The sequence below is a fragment of the Armigeres subalbatus genome, chromosome 1, assembly GCF_024139115.2.
Source record: "Armigeres subalbatus isolate Guangzhou_Male chromosome 1, GZ_Asu_2, whole genome shotgun sequence".
Taxonomy (NCBI): domain Eukaryota; kingdom Metazoa; phylum Arthropoda; class Insecta; order Diptera; family Culicidae; genus Armigeres; species Armigeres subalbatus.
This window is the reverse complement of record NC_085139.1, coordinates 312,010,544-312,034,020: the sequence shown is the minus strand read 5'-3', so window position 1 is coordinate 312,034,020 and position 23,477 is coordinate 312,010,544. Positions and strand designations below refer to the sequence as shown.

Sequence of the window (23,477 nt, the reverse complement as noted above, 5' to 3'; positions counted from 1 at the left end):
ATGACTAGAAGTTCGTTTCGACAACATCTCGTTTAGTGATTCATCGGAATATGTTCCCAACGGTAACAAAAAACATTAATAATCAAACACACATTCCATTCCCGACATACAAACACGAACTCACCTTCCAATCGCAGCTGCTTCAGGTGCGTTTCCAGCGGCTTCAGCGCCCGCAGTGGAACATCCTCGAAAAAATTCTTCCTCAGGTCCAACGTACCCAGCACTCGCAGCGATCGGAACGCATCCGACGAAATGCTCCGGATACGGTTCCCGTTCAGATAAAGCTCCTGCAACGCCACCAGGTGGCGCAGGGTGTTCTTCTGGATGCGCTCGAGCTGGTTGGACGATATGTCCAGCACTTTCAGCTTCTGCAGGTCGTCGGTGAACTCGTCCAGCTCTTTGATGTTGTTGTTGGAAATGTTCAGAATTTCCAGCAGCCGAAGACCTTGGAGGCGCTCCTTGGGCAGCATTTCGATTTCGTTGACGCTCAGATCGAGGATCTGCAGATTGGACAGGGCGACGAAGGCTCCCGGCGAGACTCGGTTGATGCGATTCTGGACCAGATAGAGCCGCTGCAGCGCTGGGTAGATGTCGAAGTCTTTGCTCGTCAGGATGGTCAGGTTCGTTTGGCTGATGTGGAGTTCTTTGAGGAACGGGAAACGGCGCTGGTCGGCATCCGAGGACATGGTGTGGTGTATTCGTTGCAGTGGATTTCCGGTGAGGTTCAACCATGCCAGACGAGCGAGGGAGGCTTCCGACAGGGCTGCGTTCGGGATTTGGTTGAAGCGGTTGCCGGACAGATCGATGCGTTGAAGACTGATCGAGTGTTTGAAGAAGTTTTCCGGGAGAGCCAACAGTAGATTCCCGCTGAGGTCGATCATATCCAGGTGAGGGAGAGTGGCCGTGTTGAATCCAGTTAGGGAAGAGATGGTGTTGGCTTGGAGATCCAGATGACGAAGATTTGGGAGGCCGTGGAGTTTGAAGAAGTCAACGTTGGTCAACTGGTTGCGGGATAGGGTTAGGATTTCCAGCGTTGAAACGTTGGATAGCGCAATGTGGGGGAAGTCGTTGATTTGGTTGTTTTGTAGGCGGAGCTCTTTGAAGACGTTCAAGTTGTTGAAGAGGTTGCGCTTTAACGTTCTCAGGTAGTTATGGCTCAGATCCAGCTTTACAAGATTGTTGTTTTTACTGAATAGTAAGTAGGGAAGATCTCGAATGGAGCAATTCACGAGGACGAGTGCTTGCAGAGAGGGTAATCGCTCCAACGTGTTTTCTCGAACGATTGTAAAGTTGTTGGACGCTAATCGTAGAGTTCTCAGAGAACTTGCATCAATTTGTTTGATGTCTTCGGATTTAAGGTTATTGTTGTCTAGATTTAGCTCGTTCAGGTTTTGGAGACCTTTGAAAGCTCCGGATTCGATGCGAGTTAGTTCACAGCCTTTCAGATTTATTATACTGACGGAAAAGTTTTGGTGGAAAACATTAGTTTCCAAAATCCCTAAAGGATTCAGACTAAGATCTAGGACACGTAGCTTCTGTAGCGACCCAAAAACATTAGAGGGTAATTTCTGTAGCTGATTCTCACTTAATAGTAGTTCGTCTAGCTCCACCAAGTTTTTAAAGAGCTTCTCGTTTAAACTTGATAGTCTATTGTGACTTAAATCTAAATACCGCAGCCTTCGAAGCGAGTTGAACGCATTGGATTCTATGCTGGATAGAGTGTTGTTCCTCAGATATAGCCTCTCCAACTGAACCAAATCCGTAAACAGGATCTTATCCAAACTCTTCAGTAGGTTGTTTTCTAGCCATATGGTTTGTACACTGCTCTGACCCTGAAACGAGTGGCCGTGGAGATATTTGATGGCGTTGGAATTAAGCTGAATCGAGATCAACGCCGATGATGCTTCGGAATCCGATTCACCAAACATTGATGGATCACTTATACCGGTTTTCGTCGTAATTATCTTCCCCCGTGCCGTCAAGGGCTGTTGCAGATGGTTGGCCGACGTTTCCGTGGTATAGGAGAAAATTATGTCAATCTCGTCCAACGCATTCATCTGCAAATTGATGTATTGAAGCAGCTGGCAATTTTTGAAAGCGTTCCTTTCAATCACCCTAATAGCATTATTTTGCAGATGTAGCTCCATTAAAGCACCCAATGCTCCGAACAGCTGCTCCTGGATCAACCGTAGCTGATTGCCGTTCAGGCGAATCTCACGCAGATTGAGCAACCGCCGAAAGACCCGCACATCCAGCTCACTGATCAAATTATTATCCAAGCTCAGTGACTGCAGCTTGGCTGTCGTTTCGAAGAATCCCATCGGAACACGCCGAATGTGGTTACCGCTCAGATACAGCTGCTCCAGGTTAGATAAGCTCGACAGCGCCTCTGCGTCGAGCCGTTGAATTGAATTATTCTCTAAATAAATAACCTGCGTGTTTGGGGAGATGGGAGATGGAAAGACACAACGAACGCATGAGTAAACCAATTTGGATTCAGGATTGGAAGCGGTAATCAGACCCAATTTGTGTGAATAGAAACGAAGAATGATATTCATAACGTGAAGAATGCCAATTACAATTGTTTTATTAATTTTTCTTATTTCCTTTGACCAACTTGATTTTAAAACTTATACTATTCGAAAAAAATGCCCAAATTTACAACGGACTTACCTTAATACTACTAGAATTACTAAAACAATCATCCGTCAGTTCCAGGATATTATTCTCACTCAAAAATATCTCCCTCAACAGAGGCAGATTGGCGAACACTCCGCTAACGTAGTGTATGTGATTGTGGCTCAGGTCCACCGTATGTAGCTTCCGATTGGCCGCAAAGACTTCCGCGTCCACGAACACGATCCGGTTGTGGCTTAAGTCCAGCGACTGCAGCTCCTTCAGCGACACAAAGCTGTCCCGGTGCACCAGTTCGATAAAGTTGTTATACAACGACAGCGTCTTCACGTACGGAAACGCCCCAAACACGTCGCTGTACAGTTCGACGAAGTTGTTCAGGCTCAGATCGAGGAACACCAACGACCCGAACCGCGTGTAGCTGTCGTCCTGCTCGAGCGAGTTGATCTCGTTCATCGAGAGACGTACCGAACGGAGGTTTTCCAGTCGCTTCAACGCCGACGTAGGGAACTGCTTCAGCCGATTCTCGGAGATGTCCAGCTCGGCGAGGGAATCCTCCAGCCCGACGAGGCCGGTTTCCGGAATTCGCTCCAGACGGTTACCTTTCATGTTTAGCTTGACCAGATGCAGCCCGTAGAAGGCGTACTCCTCGATGGTGGCTACTTCATTCTGTTCGAAATCGAGCACCATTAGCTTCTTCATGCCGGCGAGCGCTTTCGTGGGCACCTGTTGAAGGAAGATGTGACAATGTGAGCAATTTCATCTGATAGATAGATAGGTAGAAACGGTTTTGCAATCAAATTAGCGTCAGATACTTTAAGACCAATATTATTTATTATTAACTGTTTAATTTACATCAACTAAACCATGTACAACGAAGTTAGGTATCTCTATTGCCGTGACGCGAGTTAGTGAGAGCTTCAACCCTTCGACGCAATCGCTTGTATTTTTAATGTGCGTTTCCCCGTGATTTTCGAATCATCTGGGCAGGCAATCACGTGGGCATTAAAGTTATTTGCTTTAAGCTGGAAAGTTCCAAGTAGTCAATCTTCTCTTACATTAGAATGGGTGTGACGTGTGAGTACTCCACTTGCGATGCTCAGGACAGTAATTATAATCATACGTTGCCTTTCAGAATACGCCCACACGAAAGCATTGCAGAGCAGGAGCTCCAGAAACATGAGTTAATGCAGCTGCTCTCTATCTGGCAAATCTAAGGAGAAAACTATCGGGACATCACTTGTCATAAGACGAGTTTGTTCCATCCCATTTAATTCCACTACTTGATTGTACCTTTACAGATACATATTTCAGTTGACTCGACTCGAGTCATTTGGCCAAACAGGATATTCGGCCGAATAGGACATTTTGCTGAACAGGACATTTGGCCGAATAGGACATTTGGCCGAATAGGGCATTTGGCCAAATATGACATTTGGCCAAATATGACATTTATCCAAATGTGACATTTGGCCAAATAGGACAATTGACCGAATAAGAAATTTGGCCGATTAGGACATTTGGTCGAATATGACATTTGGCCGAATATGACATTTTGCCGAATAGGACATTTGGTCAAACAGGACATTTGGCCGAATAGGAAATTTCGCCGAATAGGACAATTGGTCGAACAGGACATTTGGCCGAATAAGGTATTTGGCCGAAAAAGTCATTTGGCCGAATAGAACATTTGGGCGAACAGGACATTCGACCGAATATGACATTTGGCTGAACAGAACATTTGGTCATAGGCAAACAGGCGTAACACTTAACACGTAACATTTTTATTCATCGATCATGACTATTTTTGCGTGATTCCGCCTGTTAGGCCAATATATTAGGTTAGCAATATCAACTCTAGCATTTGACGCGCGAAAAATCAAACATCCAAAGCGACGCTTCACGTTACATCATAGCGATCATAGCATGCGTTTCTCGGAGAGGCGGAATCAACAAACAAACTAATGTCATTTGTGGCTATTCTTTGACAAGCTAAATATTACAAAAAAAACCCATTTTAATTCACCGAGTAGTGATGCTGCCTTTCTCGCCTTTAGTCAAGACACCAACCTTATGTGAGGCTTATATGGTAATATGTACCATTTTCTTCATAACTTTCAAACGCAGCGGTCGATCGTTATGAAATTCAATAGTGATCAACAAGGCTTTGTCCCCTATCGAATAAAACTTGTTGCGAGAAAATCGGTCAAAAATTACTATATGAAAAGTTGGCTAATGTTTTTCTTAGGTTTTGTGCACACACATACACACACACATACACACACACATACACACGGACAGACAGACATGTGTTCAGTTCATCGAGCTGAGTCGATTGGTATATAACACTATGGGTCTCCGATGCTTCTATAAAAAGTTCGTTTTCGGAGTGAAATGATAGCCTTTCGGTACAACTTTGTTGTACGAGAAAGGCAAAAAGTTAACGGATTTTGCCCTGTGTTCAAAAGTATAGGATGCACGACATATTGATTGGTACGAATAATCTAAAATCTCGTCCCATGTGAAATCATGGGGATGAAGTCCAGGCGATGTTGTTTTCTAAGCTGTGGAGTTATGTGAGCGGAGCTGCTTTATGTCGTTCCACTAAAAGTATTATAAATATTTTTTTTTATAATTCGCAACATATCGATGGTAGCCTTGAAATAAATAAACACCATCGAGGAATCACCATGGATAATGACTGGCAATGCTCAAAGCTTTGCATGTACGCGTTGTATCGCTTTAGAAGTGCATGACTAAGGCGTTGATTTTAGAAAAGAGACGTAAAACCCCATTGATTCGAGTTAATTGTGCAACAGATGGCGCTAGTTCTTTCATGGAGGAGGAATTTTCAACTGATTTTTACTAAGAGTTACGCCGAATAAGACATTTGGCGGAACAGGTTTTTTGGCCGAACAGATCACTTGACCGAACATGTCATTTGGCCGAGCAGGACATTTTGTCCGAATAGGTCATTTGAAATGTGAGAAATTAGGTTTAAAAAGTAAGACGTCTCACTGATTTCCCACTTCTAACAATGAAAAGTGAGATGAGCGAAGAGAGAAGTGAGACGTCTCATTACTCACTTCTCACTTCTAATTTTTCACAGTGAGAAGTGGGAAATGAGGATTGAAAAGTGAGACGTCTCACTTATCACTCTTTCTTTCTCAATTCTCATTGTAAAAAAACAGAAGTGAGAAATGAGTAGTGGAACGTCTCACTACTCACATAGCGCTTCTCACTTTTTACAGTGAAAAGTGAGAAATAACTAGTGAGAAGTGAGACGTCTCATTTCTCACTGTGAAAAGTAAGTAGTAAGACGTCTCACTTCTCATTTTTATTATATTCTTTTATTTATTATATAATATAATATAATATTATATTATATCATATTATATTATATTATGTTATATTATATTATATTATATTATATTATATTATATTATATTATATTATATTATATTATATTATATTATATTATATTCTCTCTGTAAAAAGTGAGATGTGCTAAGTAAGTATGAGAGACGTCTCACTACTCGCTTCGCGTTTCTAACTTTTTACAGAGAGACGTGAAAAATGAGAAGTGAGTAGTGAGACGTCTCTTTTCTCACTTTCCACTACCCACTTTTTACAGTGAGAAGTGTGAAATAAGTAAAAAGAAATGAGACGTCTCACTTTTCACGCCTCGTTCATCACTTTCCGAATGACCCATTCGGCCAAATGTCCTTCTCGATCAAATGACCTATTCGGCTAACTGTTACATTCGGTCAAATGTTCTTTTCGGCTAAGTGTACTATTCGGCCAAATGTCCTATTCGGCCAAATGTCCTATTCGGCCAAATGTCCTATTCGGCCAAATGTCCTATTCGGCCAAATGTCCTATTCCGCCAAATGTCCTATTCAGCCAAATGTCCTATTCCGCCAAATGTCCTATTCGGCCAAATGTCCTATTCAGCCAAATGTCCTATTCAGCCAAATGTCCTATTCAGCCAAATAACTTATTCGGCCGCATGACTTTCGGCTAAATGGTATATTCGGCCAAATAACTTTCGGCATAGTGGCCTTCGACCAAAAGGTATTTGGCCAAATGGTATTCGGCCAAACAGCCCTTTCCCGGGCAGCGATGAAAAAACCTCTTACCTCCGAAACACCAACCAAACTTGTGCTATTCCTTGATTGCCCGAAACAGCAGCATGAGAGTTGTTTTCCAACTTCAGGGGCCCCATACACGCTCCGACATGTTATACAACTTTGACTCCACCCCCAGAAAATTTGGTTCGGTCGTAGTAAAGTCAGACCGTCTGTGGGCAAGTTGTACTGTCCAACAGTCGTACCAAATTTCCTGGGGGCGGATTCAAAGTTGTACAGCATGTCGGAGCGTATATGGGTCCTCTTAATATCCACAGCCCGAGAGCTCTAAACTTTTCAATGGTCAATTACAGCGCCGGTCACGTCCTTACAGTCATCGTGGATGGGGAGGCAATGATGATGCAGTCACTCACCCACTGCAAGCAAAGCATACTTCTGCACTTTTGCCACGAATTCATGTGGAATTTTTATTTTATTGGAATTAGGGTTAGGGTTCTGTGGTAGACATTCGTCATGGATAATGTTAGAATAGTATGTTGAAGATATAGTAGAAGATGGAAATGGTATAGACTCCCTTTCCAGTTCTAGTAATTGTTACAACATGATAAGTAATATAGGGAAAGATACAAAGTAGAAGAATGGCACGGGCCTGGGATTGAACCCACGATCCCTGCGTATGAAGCAGAAGCGGTAGCCAAATGACCACCAAGTTCATTTCTTACCTCCAAAACACCAACAAAATTATCGACTAACTTTCCGCATAAGATTTTGTCGGTGCAAATTTTAACACCCACCCTTTACCGTTTCTTTTGACTCGCCTCCCTCTCTTTACAAATTTTACCCCCTTCGTCTGTTCACAAAACATGACTGAGAACCTTTCCACCAATTTTCCGCACATTCACCCTGCCTTCCCGCCTTATAATCATGAACAGGATTTGCAGAAGTCGCTCTCAATAGATAATGAACAACGATAAAAGAAAGGCAAAAACATGTTATTTTGCTTGCTTAACAACTTTGTAAAAGAGACGGAAAATGGGAAAAATCATTGGAAAGAGTTGGAATGAAAAATATGATTAAATACATAAATCATCTTAAGTTTGTTATATATAAGAGATAGAGACTCGACATGTTCAGCAAAGTTGCTCGTATAACAATTTCCTACAACTTTGCGGAAGACACTATGTGTCTATCTCATTCTGGTGGAAAAATAATTTTCTCAACTCACTTTTAGGGGGATTAATCATCAAACTGTTTTTATCGAAAGATGCGCTCCTAAATATCTTGAAACTTCTGTGAATGAACCCTATATCAAAAATCAACACTTTTCGAGTTTTTGAATTTCGATCGTGAAAACGACGAAATAAAACACTGTGCATTGATAAAATCGAACTTAGTGTTGCATCCAAAAACGGTTGGAAGACACTTCTCACATGAGTACGAGGTGATTGGACTATTGTAAATCAACAGCTCGAGGTTAAGCAAGATATTCCAATAGCTGTTTATGTACCACTGGAGCTGAGCTGGTCATGATCTGAGCTGGTTGAGGGTAGACGCAAGGTGGCCACCGTATTGGTAACTCCAAGGGAAAGATACCATCGTGAGGATCAGAGTTTTGGCCTCCAAGGGGGATGAGGTGCTTTTATCAGCATAAGTCCCTTGAAGGGTCGAGTTTGCATGGATTTGGAAAACTTATTGCCCGGGTTGTTGTGCCCGCCCAAGAAACCAAAAGTTCGGATAAGAAGGGATGTTACGGCTTAATCAGCTCGCATTTTAAATAATTGTTATCTTCCCAAACGGATGAACCGGGAAGCCCCGAGAGGTATTCGTAGCGCCCAGTATTCCGACAGTAGTCGGTTTTGGTTCTCAAAGGAAGATAGTAATAAAAACACGTCTGTCTTCAGCTGTGGTTTGATACGAAGTAATTTTATTAGGGCTACTTAAACATGAACTGACATTCGAGCAATAGTTGCTCTTCTAGCCCACACTGCATCCGTAGTTTCTCAAGAACTCAAGAGAGTGGTTTAGTCAGCAGGTCGAACAGCATATCTTCGGTCGGACAATAGAGATAATTGATCGAACATCCCCAAGGCAAGGCAACTGATTTTCATTTGAGCGTTGCTGATCCGGCCATCCTCGCTTGCTACAATCAGGTCATCAACGTAAACGAAAACGTAACACTACCTTCATCTAAACTGCTTTCGACACAAACAAAGATCCTCATCACACAGATCATCATCACACTGCTTCAGTATGGTAAATTTGTAGCAAAACGGTTCAAACTGATTTACTCCACATGATCATTTTTACCAATAAATCATGTTGCTGTAGAGAACAATCATATTCCATGCTATCGTGCCACATTGCATAGGTCAACAAACCTTGAAGCGATAGATGAACTTGTCTTTGGAAAGTTCTGATGTCATGGGCATCAAACTATTTCATTTATTACGCAACGCAGAGAATACACTATTTGGACAATCACCCAAGCTTGATCAGCAAAATGTTGTTATGTAGATACTGTTCTGAAGTTGGTTTTTCATTTCAGCACCCAAATGAGTGCTATAATGGATTTTATGCAACCCATTCAAGTTGCATAATGTTCATTAAAGCACCCATTTCGTTGGAAAAGTAGGCCGTTTTATAATTCAAAGACGAACAGTAGGGTGGCTCAAAAAACACTTTTTCAATTTTTTTGATGGGCCGCCCTCTTATTTGGTTCTATTTGATGCCCTGATGCTCTGGACAAAATTTCAGCCAAATCGGTCAACGTTTAGGCGGTGCTAAACTCGTTATAAGTTTATATGGAAAAATGTATGCAGAAACATCCAAAAACAGTGATTTGTAGTTGGATGGCACAATTTACGATCCAGAACCATAATACTCATTCAGTTTTTGTAGAATTAAATACAGAATATTATGCTGAAAACCGCGAGAAGATTAGAGTTTATTACGCAAAGATATGAGCATTTTACTGGAATGTTGTAGGGGTGAATTTATTTCTTTTCAAAGGTAAAAGAAACGAAATTTGCTCAAACCCCACTTCAGAGAAATGCTAATAACTTAGCCGGGCAAACTCTAATCTTCTCGCGGTTTTCTGCATAACATTCTGTATTAAATTCCCCAAGATCTGAATGAGTATCATAGTTCTTCATGGTAAGTTGTGTAGTCCAGCTGCAATTTACTGTTTTTGGATGTTCCTGCATACATTTTTGCATATAAACTTCCAACGAGTTTAGCACCGCCCAAACGTTGGCCGATTTGGCTGAAATTTTGTCCAGAGCATTAGGGCATCAAATAGAACCGAATAAGAGGGCGGCCTATCAAAAAAATTTAAAAAAGTTTTTCCCATACTAATTTGAGCCACCCTAACGAACAGTGATGAACTTAATTTTAAAATTAAACAATCACTTAAATAAAGATTTAAAAAAAACTCAAAGACGAACTGTAAACCTGATATTGTGATCTGGAATTGCAAAAAAAAATCTTTTTGACTGTAACTTTTTTGTCTTTAAACATTTTCTATCGCAATTTTCACCAAAAGAGGCAGAATTTATTCAAGTTGTAGAAGTTTCATGAGTTTCAAGGATTGGACACTTGGTTCCGGAGTTATTCCGGAATTAAATTGGGTGTTAGATTTTGCCCAGTTCTCAGAACACATTCTTCGGAAATGATTATTTTAGATATTTTGATTGGAAACGGCAATATATGGTAGTTTTGTACTTCATGGGTCATATTTAAACCGATTGGAACCGGTAATCGAATTTACCGACAATCGATTCAAGGGTAAGTTTTGAAAAATAAATAAACCCCATCATGCGACACATCAAACATCATGATTTCAAAAGTTATGGCATTTTATGGTACTTGTGTACTTCTTGGACCGTATTTGAACCGATTGGAACCGGTCGACATATTTACCTAGTACCAGTTCAAAGGTCAATCTTGGGAAATAAGTAAAACCCATCATGCGGCACATCTAACTTCATGATTTCAAAAGTTATGGCATTCTATGATAGTTTTGTACTTCATGGACCGTACTTGAACCGATTGAAACCGGTGGACAGATTTACCTAGTACCGGTTTCAAATTTAATATTGAGAAGTGAGTAAAACACACCATGCAGCACATCAAACTTTATGATTTCAAAGGTTATGGCATTCTATGATAGTTTCGGACGTCCTGGACCGTATTTGAACCAATCGAAACCGGTAAACGGATTAACCGAGTACCGGTTCAAGGGCCAATCTTGAGAAGTAAGTAAAATCCATCTGCGGCAAATCGAACTTCATTATTTTTAAAATTATCGCATTCTATGGTAGTTTTGTACTTTCTGGGCCGCAGTTGAACCAATTGGAACTGGTAAACGGATTTACCGAGTACCGGTTCAAAGGCAAATCTTGATAAATGAGTAAAACCCATCATGCGGCACATCAAACTTCATGATTTCAAAAGTTATGGCATTATATGGTATTTTTGTACTTCTTGAGTTAAATTTGAACCGATTGGAACTGGTAAAAGGATTAACCCAGTACCGGCTCAACTTCTTCTGAAAATTGACCCTTAAATCGTTACTCGGCAAATTAATTTACCGGTTCCAAGCGGTACAAATACGGTCTAGGAAATACAAAACTATCATAGAATACAGCAACTTTTGAAATCATTAAGTTTGAAGTGCCGCATTATAGGTTTTACTTGGCAGGGCAGCAACAATTGAAGATTTTTAAAATTTTCTTTAACAAATCGGAGCAATTTTTCGATTTTATTTTATTTAAATATTTATTTTTATTATAATAAAACCAATTTGTCAACAGGTAATTGTGTTTTCTCTTTGATACTTCATCATTTGATTAAAAGAAGGTAGATTTCACTTTTGGAAACATTGACTGATTTTGAAGAAGGGATCAAACCCACAATCGACTTATTCCGGGCAAACGTCTATTTCTGAAAAAGGAAAAACATCCACCGATACCTTATACCGGGCGAACGCCTTCTTTTAAGGAAGCGACCACATCCACCATCCAGAAGGAAACACACTAATTATTACTTTTCACTGGGCAAACAATGATTCCGATGAAGGAGTAACCATTGGAGAAATTTTATTTCCGGGGAAATGTTATTGCCGAGAACTTGCTTTTTTTGAGGAATTTGGGCTACTGGTTTTCGGGGAACTGTTCTTCTTCTTCTTCTTCTTCTTATTGGCATTACATTCTACACTGGGCCGTAGTCTATGAAAAATAAACACTGCAGTGAGTGATAATCGTGATAATGTTCTGAAACGCACAAAGTTTGGATAATGTAAGAAACAACTGTTTCTGCTCAGCACAGAGTTTCTTCTATCAACATAATTAATTATCTGCATATTTCGCGTAAGAAATAAAGTAAAATGTAGTGTTTTTTACGGATTTGGTGTATTTTTGTTCGTTGCAATCTTTATTTTAATATGTGCTTTCGACACCACTCTCTCTTGTAAAAACGGTGAACAATACTAATTTTTACAAATACCACGACAATTTAGTGAGGAGATAGTATAAGAGGATTTTGACATTGGAGTATAAATTTATGCGCCAAATAAGAGGGTACTTGCCAAACTCCATATGAAACAAATCCGTTGTCGCCCCTCTGCGTGCTACAGTTCAAAATACACGGAAAGAACACGGCTGCCGAATTTTCGTGTGATCTGTTTGTTTTAATAATTTAAAATCAAAGGCTCGAAAGAGCTAGTGGCTGATCGAGAAAAAAAACCTTTTACAAGGCATCGTTGGATAGCCGCAATGGTTTGTTATGAAAAAATGCTATAATTATATTTAACACTACTTTTTGCTAAAGCTGAAGCATGCATGGTGTCTTGGACTATCGAAGCGGTAAAATCCAGTGTTGGCCCAAATGCAAAAAGAAGATGGTTATTAGGGTGCCAATGGAATGTATGGGACAAAATCATCGAATTTCAAAAAACGACATTGCTCATGTTTCATTACCCCAAAATATGACCCCATGCAAAATTTGAGCTCAATCGGACATGATTTAAGGGTGCCTAAAATGCATCAGTTTTGAAATTTTTACCCATGATTTTTTCATTTTGAGTTCTTTGGCATCAAAAAACAAAAAAATATTTCCCACACGTGAGAAAAAAAAAGTTTTGATTGATTTTGAGCACCCCTAAATCATTTCCGATTTAGATCAAATTTTGCATAGGAGGATATTTTTTTTTTTTTTTTTTTTTTTTTGGTTTTCTGGCGGGACTCTGAATAGAGTAGAAACCTCTGCACCAGGCCTTTGATGATACAGTAGGATAATTCCTTTCGAAGCAGTTTGCCAGCCGTACACGGAACATGTCGTCCAAGAAGACGCTGTTGCAACTGAATCAGAGGGAATTACGTTCATAGTCAGAGAGGTCTCATGCTGAATAACATCGTAATAGTATAAAGTAATTTTTGTCATTTTCTTATCAGAATCAAATTATTTAGCCATTTTTTATACTATTTAGACGTCTATTGTCATTGTCCGCGCTCAAAATCTACCGGAGCAGTTTATCCGACTCACATGGAACATGTTGCCCAATGCTTCATCGTAGAAACTGAGCCGGAAGTTTTTTTTTTTTTTTTTTTTTTTGTCGAATATAAGAAAGTGTTCAACCGAGTTCAGTGCGTGATCTCTCATGTTTCGGACAGCAGAACGATCGTGCGGTCGACCGAGTTATTGTGTTCTGCATTGCGCGACCGGTAATAAAATAATCAGTTCAGTGCGTGATCTCTCATGTTTCGGACAGCAGAACGATCGAGCGGTCGGCCGAATTATTGTGTTCTGCATTGCGCGGCCGGTAATAAAATTAATCAGTCAGTGCGTGATATCTCATGTTTCGGACAGCCGAACGATCGCGCGGTCGGCCGAATTATTGTGTTCTGCATTGCGCGGCCGGTAATAAAATTAATCAATTCAGTGCGTGATCTCTCATGTTTCGGACAGCCGAACGATCGCGCGGTCGGCCGAATTATTGTGTTCTGCATTGCGCGGCCGGTAATAAAATTAATCAATTCAGTGCGTGATCTATCGTGTTTCGGACAGCAGAACGATCGAGCGGTCGACCGAATTATTGTGTTCTGCATTGCGCGGCCGGTAATAAAATTAATCAGTCAGTGCGTGATATCTCATGTTTCGGACAGCCGAACGATCGCGCGGTCGGCCGAATTATTGTGTTCTGCATTGCGCGGCCGGTAATAAAATAAATCAATTCAGTGCGTGATCTATCGTGTTTCGGACAGCAGAACGATCGTGCGGTCGACCGAGTTATTGTGTTCTGCATTGCGCGGCCGGTAATAAAATAATCAGTTCAGTGCGTGATCTCTCATGTTTCGGACAGCAGAACGATCGAGCGGTCGGCCGAATTATTGTGTTCTGCATTGCGCGGCCGGTAATAAAATTAATCAGTTCAGTGCGTGATCTCTCGTGTTTCGGACAGCAGAACGATCGTGCGGTCGACCGAATTATTGTGTTCTGCATTGCGCGGCCGGTAATAAAATAATCAGTTCAGTGCGTGATCTCTCATGTTTCGGACAGCAGAACGATCGAGCGGTCGACCGAATTATTGTGTTCTGCATTGCGCGGCCGGTAATAAAATTAATCAGTTCAGTGCGTGATCTCTCATGTTTCGGACAGCAGAACGATCGCGCGGTCGACCGAATTATTGTGTTCTGCATTGCGCGGCCGGCAATAAAATTAAGCAGAACGATCGCGCGGTCGACCGAATTATTGTGTTCTGCATTGCGCGGCCGGTAATAAAATTAATCAGTTCAGTGCGTGATCTCTCATGTTTCGGACAGCAGAACGATCGCGCGGTCGACCGAATTATTGTGTTCTGCATTGCGCGGCCGGTAATAAAATTAATCAGTCAGTGCGTGATATCTCATGTTTCGGACAGCCGAACGATCGCGCGGTCGGCCGAATTATTGTGTTCTGCATTGCGCGGCCGGTAATAAAATTAATCAATTCAGTGCGTGATCTATCGTGTTTCGGACAGCAGAACGATCGTGCGGTCGACCGAGTTATTGTGTTCTGCATTGCGCGGCCGGTAATAAAATAATCAGTTCAGTGCGTGATCTCTCATGTTTCGGACAGCAGAACGATCGCGCGGTCGACCGAATTATTGTGTTCTGCATTGCGCGGCCGGTAATAAAATTAATCAATTCAGTGCGTGATCTCTCATGTTTCGGACAGCAGAACGATCGCGCGGTCGACCGAATTATTGTGTTCTGCATTGCGCGGCCGGTAATAAAATTAATCAGTTCAGTGCGTGATCTCTCATGTTTCGGACAGCAGAACGATCGCGCGGTCGACCGAATTATTGTGATCTGCATTGCGCGGCCGGTAATAAAATTAATCAATTCAGTGCGTGATCTCTCATGTTTCGGACAGCAGAACGATCGCGCGGTCGACCGAATTATTGTGTTCTGCATTGCGCGGCCGGTAATAAAATAATCAGTTCAGTGCGTGATCTCTCATGTTTCGGACAGCAGAACGATCGAGCGGTCGACCGAATTATTGTGTTCTGCATTGCGCGGCCGGTAATAAAATTAATCAGTTCAGTGCGTGATCTCTCATGTTTCGGACAGCAGAACGATCGCGCGGTCGACCGAATTATTGTGTTCTGCATTGCGCGGCCGGTAATAAAATTAATCAATTCAGTGCGTGATCTCTCATGTTTCGGACAGCAGAACGATCGCGCGGTCGACCGAATTATTGTGTTCTGCATTGCGCGGCCGGTAATAAAATTAATCAGTCAGTGCGTGATATCTCATGTTTCGGACAGCCGAACGATCGCGCGGTCGGCCGAATTATTGTGTTCTGCATTGCGCGGCCGGTAATAAAATTAATCAATTCAGTGCGTGATCTATCGTGTTTCGGACAGCAGAACGATCGTGCGGTCGACCGAGTTATTGTGTTCTGCATTGCGCGGCCGGTAATAAAATAATCAGTTCAGTGCGTGATCTCTCATGTTTCGGACAGCAGAACGATCGCGCGGTCGACCGAATTATTGTGTTCTGCATTGCGCGGCCGGTAATAAAATTAATCAATTCAGTGCGTGATCTCTCATGTTTCGGACAGCAGAACGATCGCGCGGTCGACCGAATTATTGTGTTCTGCATTGCGCGGCCGGTAATAAAATTAATCAGTTCAGTGCGTGATCTCTCATGTTTCGGACAGCAGAACGATCGCGCGGTCGACCGAATTATTGTGTTCTGCATTGCGCGGCCGGTAATAAAATTAATCAGTCAGTGCGTGATATCTCATGTTTCGGACAGCCGAACGATCGCGCGGCCGGCCGAATTATTGTGTTCTGCATTGCGCGGCCGGTAATAAAATTAATCAATTCAGTGCGTGATCTATCGTGTTTCGGACAGCAGAACGATCGTGCGGTCGACCGAGTTATTGTGTTCTGCATTGCGCGGCCGGTAATAAAATAATCAGTTCAGTGCGTGATCTCTCATGTTTCGGACAGCAGAACGATCGAGCGGTCGACCGAATTATTGTGTTCTGCATTGCGCGGCCGGTAATAAAATTAATCAGTTCAGTGCGTGATCTCGCCCGTTGCGGACAGCAGAATGACCGAGCGGGCGGCCGAACCATTGTGTTCTGCATTGCGCGGCCGGTAATAAAATTAATCAGTTCAGTGCGTGATCTCTCGTGTTTCGGACAGCAGAACGATCGTGCGGTCGACCGAATTATTGTGTTCTGCATTGCGCGGCCGGTAATAAAATAATCAGTTCAGTGCGTGATCTCTCATGTTTCGACAGCAGAACGATCGAGCGGTCGACCGAATTATTGTGTTCTGCATTGCGCGGCCGGTAATAAAATTAATCAGTTCAGTGCGTGATCTCTCATGTTTCGACAGCAGAACGATCGGGCGGTCGACCGAATTATTGTGTTCTGCATTGCGCGGCCGGTAATAAAATTAATCAGTTCAGTGCGTGATCTCTCATGTTTCGGACAGCAGAACGATCGCGCGGTCGGCCGAATTATTGTGTCCTGCATTGCGCGGCCGGTAATAAAATTAATCAATTCAGTGCGTGATCTATCGTGTTTCGGACAGCAGAACGATCGTGCGGTCGACCGAGTTATTGTGTTCTGCATTGCGCGGCCGGTAATAAAATAATCAGTTCAGTGCGTGATCTCTCATGTTTCGGACAGCAGAACGATCGAGCGGTCGACCGAATTATTGTGTTCTGCATTGCGCGGCCGGTAATAAAATTAATCAGTTCAGTGCGTGATCTCCCATGTTTCGGACAGCAGAACGATCGAGCGGTCGGCCGAATTATTGTGTTCTGCATTGCGCGGCCGGTAATAAAATTAATCAGTTCAGTGCGTGATCTCTCGTGTTTCGGACAGCAGAACGATCGTGCGGTCGACCGAATTATTGTGTTCTGCATTGCGCGGCCGGTAATAAAATAATCAGTTCAGTGCGTGATCTCTCGTGTTTCGGACAGCAGAACGATCGCGCGGTCGGCCGAATTATTGTGTTCTGCATTGCGCGGCCGGTAATAAAATTAATCAGTTCAGTGCGTGATCTCTCATGTTTCGGACAGCAGAACGATCGAGCGGTCGACCGAATTATTGTGTTCTGCATTGCGCGGCCGGTAATAAAATTAATCAGTTCAGTGCGTGATCTCTCATGTTTCGGACAGCCGAACGATCGCGCGGTCGGCCGAATTATTGTGTTCTGCATTGCGCGGCCGGTAATAAAATTAATCAATTCAGTGCGTGATCTCTCGTGTTTCGGACAGCAGAACGATCGCGCGGTCGGCCGAATTATTGTGTTCTGCATTGCGCGGCCGGTAATAAAATTAATCAGTTCAGTGCGTGATACTTGTTTCGAAGCGGGCTTGGTAGTCATATGGCTACTGCTTTTGCCTCATACGCAGGAGGTCGTGGGTTAAATCCCAGGTCCGTTCCATTCTCCTACTTTGTATCTTTCTCTTTATTTCTCATGTTCTAACAATCGCTAGAACTGGAAATGGACTTCCATACCGTTTCCATTACTATTCCTATACCTTCAACTTGAGTATTCTAACAGTAATCTGCTAGAATCGGAAATGAACTTCTATAGCTCGTTTCCTACATCCAATTAGAAATTCCATCAGTTACCTTCTCCTATCTATCACATTGGCAGCTCGTTAACCAAGACGGACCTCTGCCTCTCCAACCTAACCCATAAATTCCAACAAATTCCGCATGAACTCGTGGCAAGTGCAGAGGTATATTCGGCTTGCAGTGGACGAGTGATTGCATCATCATTTCCTCCCCCTTCCCTACATTGACTTGCATTCTGACGTGGCAGGCGCCAGTATGACCTATCAAATGAGATCACCAGTACTTGTACATTGAAGATGTGTGCTAGTCCCAAGCAAACATCTGTTGGTTCCCTGTGCAAGAACAGCTGATCTGGTCATAATGGAGTAGCAACTACGAGCAGTCAATCAAGCTCAAGCAAGCTCAAGCTCAAATATAAGAAAGTGTTCAACCCTCAATTTATGAAAAATGACTAGCTAATAACTTTTGAAGCAGTTTTCCAGCCGTACAAGGATCATGTCGTCCATAAAGACACTGTTGAACTGGCTCAAAAGACATTATATTTTCAACTTTAGTAGATATTCTCTCCCATTATCTCATTCATAATTATTTAGATTGATGTGTACGATGTCATTTTTGTCTTTATGGTCAGAAGGTATGAAGTATGGGTTCCTCGAATTACTTTGTTTACCTAAGTTATTGGTTCTTCATGGTTTTCGTTGTGTCAATACTATCAAACACAATGTAAGTTATGTCTTGTAAAAAGTGGAAACTGTTCGTGCATTTAGTCTATTTTATTGTTATTCCTTTGTCAAGGTAGTCTAAGACTATTATTATGTTCTAAGAAGTAGCTCAATCGTTTCTAAACTGTCAATATCTATAATGTACTAATGATCAGCTATGAGTCAGCTATAGGATTCACTTTTCGGTGGCAAAGTAAAGCTTCATCTCGCCTATTCCCTACTATTAGTAAAAATTATCGAGAATGAAGCCGTCATAAGATTGTTCATATACCATCATTATAATGTGTGGTATTTTTTATTATGGTTCTTCGAAGTGAGACATAACAAAATAAAACTGGCACCACGTTCCTAGTTTAAAAAAAACTTCTACTCAGTGAATCCAGCAGTCGATTCCCTACGAATGTCTTGAATACTTTGTTTTTCAATAAATGCCTAGCTAGCTAAATGCCTAGCGGGCTTGGTAGTCATATGGCTACTGCTTCTGCCACATACGCAGGAGGTCGTGGGTTCAATCCCAGGTCCGTTCTATTCTCCTACTTTGTATCTTTCTCTATATTTCTCATGTTCTAGCAATCGCTAGAACTGGAAATGGACTTCCATACCGTTTCCATTACTATTCCTATACCTTCAACTTGAGTATTCTAACAGTAATCTGCTAGAATTGGAAATGAACTATGAAGCTCGTTTCCTACATCCAATTAGCAATTCCTCCATCAGTTGCCTTCTCCTATCTTATCACATTGGCAGCTCGTTAACCAAGACGGACCTCTGCCTTTCGAACCTAACCCAAAAATTCCAACAAATTCCGCATGAACTCGTGGCAAGTGCAGAGGTATATTCGGCTTGCAGTGGGCGAGTGATTGCATCATCATTTCCTCCCCCTTCCCTACATTGACTTGCATTCTGACGTGGCAGGCGTCAGTATGACCTAACAAATGAGATTACCAGTACTTGTACATTGAAGATGTGTGCTAGTCCCAAGCAAACATCTGTTGGTTCCCTGTGCAAGAACAGCTGATCTGGTCATAATGGAGTAGCAACTACGAGCAGTCAATCAAGCTCAAGCTCAAGCTCAAATGCCTAGCTAGCTGAATGTAAGCGTGGCTACGACTCATCGTCACAGGGAACGCATCAGAAAAGTATTGCCGAAAAGAAGAGAACTCACATCATTATCACTGATGAAAAAGGCCTCTGCCTGACTGCACTACCACTCAAGGCTCCAAGACACGATGGCCGTTGGATTACATGCATATGCCGTAAATTAGTGCGTCAATGCCAGATATGTAACGCGGCACCAAACAAAAATAGTCAACATGTGATACCACCACGACAGGATATGTCTTTGGTTGCCATATCAGTGCTAATGGCGTAAGCCGACCCACCGCGGCAAGGTAGCATATCCGAGGGGAAGGTAAATTTTGCATATGAGGATATTTTTGGCTACAAAAACGTTTGCGTATCGTCTGGTGTTAAAATTGGATGAAAAAAAATTTCATCATCTGGAAAAAAAAAAGTCCCAAAAATGTTCCAAGAGAAAATTCGATTTTTTCTAAAAAAAATTGTTTTTAAATATCATCAGATTTCGACGTTTCATGCATGTTTAAGTTATTTGACATCAAAACAAAGATTCGATTTTCGATTTTTCCTTGGGAAAATTTTCATGGGTAAAAATTTCAAAACTTTGATTAAATTTAGGTTTCCCTAAATCATGTCCAATTGAGCTCAATTTTTGCATGGGGTCATATTGTGGGGTAATGAAACATGTGAGCAATGTCGATTTTTGAAATTCGAAAATGTCATTTTCATTGGTTGTAGCTGTTTTGGATAAAGTAATTTGATTTAAAATAACAGAAAATTAAAAATGATGTGAAACAAAATTATCTGTATATTAAGTGATTTCCTATGTCATGTATCAGCAGTCGATCATGCAAAACTCTATTCCAACTTTTATTGATCAACTATTGATTAATTGATTAACTTGATTGCATTAACTGATACATGTCATTGATATCTTCTTAATTTAATGCGCTTCTTCGTTCATATTGAAGTGACATTTCATTAATCGCATCGTAAGTCGCATTGCTGGAAATACAGCAAATTATTTTGATTTTTGTTTTGCTGAACGTCCAGCAAACCATTAATAAGATTACTTAAAATACAGTTAAGTAGCTATCATTATCATGATTTCGTTGTTTGCTGGAAGAACAGCAAACTAAATATTGCTGGATGGATTGCTGGTTTTACAGCTCAGCAAAATCCAGCAAAATTTTGCTGATTTCCAGCGAATAAAAATTTGTGTTTATCATCGTCTCCTTAAGATAAAGTGTATGTATTCCAAATTGGGTTGAAATCAATCAATGGGTTCAGAAGTTATGCTGGAACTTACATGCAAACTTACATGTAACGGCCAATTACTTCATAATAAGGAATCAAAAGATATTTCCGGAAGGCTTTTACGCTCAAATTCAACCTTTTGAAAATGCATTTTTCGCTATATTCAGCAAATTCCTCATAAAGCACTATAAATTAAGAAAGAGATTTTGGTAAAAAATGAATGCAATCGTTGATTTTGATTTGCGCTGGGGAAGATGTCCTGTCGGAAATATTTGTCTAATCTGGTAAAGCATTTCCAAGATAGTTGAACTATTACACGCACCATAACCAAAGTCCAATCATAACTTCCACAATCTCTAAAACCTCACTTATGATTCGTAAATCCCAGCTTTACCAACTTTTGAATATCGGTTTGAAACTTTCCTTGATTGCAAATCCATTTACCGGATCGGGAACGAAAACAGAAAACACATGTCATCTGGGATTACCAAAACTTCTGCTCGCTTACAGTCACTTTAACTGAAACCACCTAAATCGATTTCACTAAAAGTTCGCTCGCTTACCAGAGTGGACATGTGCTTGCCAATTCCGTTCTCCACCGGGCTAACCCCAGAGGAAACTATCTTCACAGGGAAAAAAACTCACTTGTGTCAATTTTCCATTTACAATACTTAAACTCTCTAAGTGCGCTCGTAAATTATTCAAACTGTTCTCCTTCAGTTGCTGGAGGTTGGAATGGGAGAACTGAAGATGCCGGATGTTGACGTCGTTACCGGTGCCGCTGCTGCCACTCCCTGCGCCGTTACCGGCGAACGACGACGTATGTGGCGAGGCGTGCGATGCCGTCGCAAACAGGTCCGCGGTAAGAGATTTGACCGACCGGTCAAACTCGTACACGGACAACGATTGGATTGGCGACGAGATGAGCTGCAGCGTCGAGCGCAGAGCTACCGCAGTGATGCTCGGGCACTCGAGGAAAAGTCCTGGGGGGAGGGTGAGAAAAGAAAGCACTCTCGTTAGATACTGTGCTGTGATTGTGTGGAACTAAGATGTAAGGGGCCATCCATAAAAGACGTGTGGGTAACTTATCTTATTATGACTAAATAAAGTAAGCAAGACATTCAGACAAATAAACATAAAATCGATGGAACAAAACAAACAAAAATGGTGGTAAGCATCGTTAATGAACGACCGAAGGATTGTGGAATGTGCTAGAGTTATTCCCCGGTTACTTCGGTATGTAAGGAAAAGCATAATGCGTGACATGCTGCGATACGTTTTGAACCCAAAAACAGAAACGAATCGAACACGTACCATCCTCAAATTTGTAGCACGGACAGGCTGAGCTCTCGGCAAAACTCGGACATTCAATCTCGTTCGAGGATGACGACGCCGACGAAAAGAGTTCTTGTTCTTCCAACTGTTGCCGCTGCTGCTGGTAGTGTTGGGCCCCGCTGTCGCCTCCGCCCGAAGAACCACGCCCACTGCTCCGTAGCTGAAGGACTTCCTCCATCCGACCGTAGCTGATGCGCTGCAGCAGTATCAGACCGACCAGCAACCAGCAGCGCCAAAGATATTTGTAGTAGGGCTGAGTGAGCCCCAGTTTGGGCCACCGTAGCATCATGCCGTCCACGTTTGGGTTCCTCTGTCCGCTGTCGAGCGTTGCGGCGGCAGGAGACGGGAAAGAAGCATCTTCCCTACCTACCGGAGGGTCTGATTGTTCCGGATGCTCTACTAACCGGAGATTGTTGGTTTATGCTTGAAGTGTTTGCGGTTTATTCACCACGATGTGGCTCGATGAAGGCCAGATTTCACAGCATGGTGCGGTTGTACACAGAGACAAATATCTAGAAAGGGATGAGAGAAGAAGGAAATGTAAGTATTTGCATCCATTTGTCAATTAGCACGCGTCTCGATTGGCTTGATAATATTTAAAAAAAAATACTTGTGATGCGGTTGTCAGATAAACGAGAGCTTACGAAAATGGTAATATTTATTTCGGCACTTAAAATTCTAAAGTGAAAAGGTTAAAACAGTGAGCTCTTGTCACTGAAGAATATATAGTGGAGATTAATTGGGCGGAATTGAAGGTGTGCAACACCACCATCAAGCCTCGATAGCTTTTGGCACCTCTCCACATTATTACTGCTATAATTCACCTAGCGGTGATGATACCTTTCTCGTGTGATATAAAATGCTGCATTTCCCAAGCACACCCAAACCAACGCTATATCTTTGTGACACAACGGGATACATTTTTTTTTAAATCTGCTTTTCCTTTACATTAGGTAACTAAGATTCTCTGAGCAATTCGACGACCTCTTCGACCTTTACGAAAGGCAGCAAAAAAAGAATTGACACTTTGTGCACTGGGGTCCATTTGGACCCAAGAATTTATCACGATCCCAATATCTCAAAATTCAACCAATTTTCGATTTTTTTGGCATCCGTAAAAAACTGTCAATTCCAAAAGATCATCCAAATCAATCAATTCCTAAAGAGCAAAAGATCATCACGATGTTTCCATAACCATTCATACGGTCGAATTGTGTCTACAATCAATAGTGAAAGTCCTCTGTGACTCACAAATGTTCTCGGAATGATCCTCCCCCTCCAG

General features: G+C 42.0%; 1 protein-coding gene across 1 annotated transcript in view; it reads right to left on the bottom strand.

Annotated features, from left to right (window-relative positions):
* The window catches only part of LOC134207928 (protein artichoke), a 203,634-nt gene that overhangs the window by 30,763 nt on the left and 149,394 nt on the right, over nucleotides 1-23,477 (bottom strand). The window contains exons 2-5 of the mRNA XM_062684005.1: nucleotides 22,175-22,707; nucleotides 21,506-21,843; nucleotides 2,674-3,360; nucleotides 125-2,432 (exon numbers count right to left, since the gene is read on the bottom strand). Coding sequence (XP_062539989.1) covers nucleotides 125-2,432; nucleotides 2,674-3,360; nucleotides 21,506-21,843; nucleotides 22,175-22,484 — 3,643 coding nt within the window. The 5' untranslated portion in view covers nucleotides 22,485-22,707. The remainder of the gene's footprint in view (nucleotides 1-124; nucleotides 2,433-2,673; nucleotides 3,361-21,505; nucleotides 21,844-22,174; nucleotides 22,708-23,477) is intronic.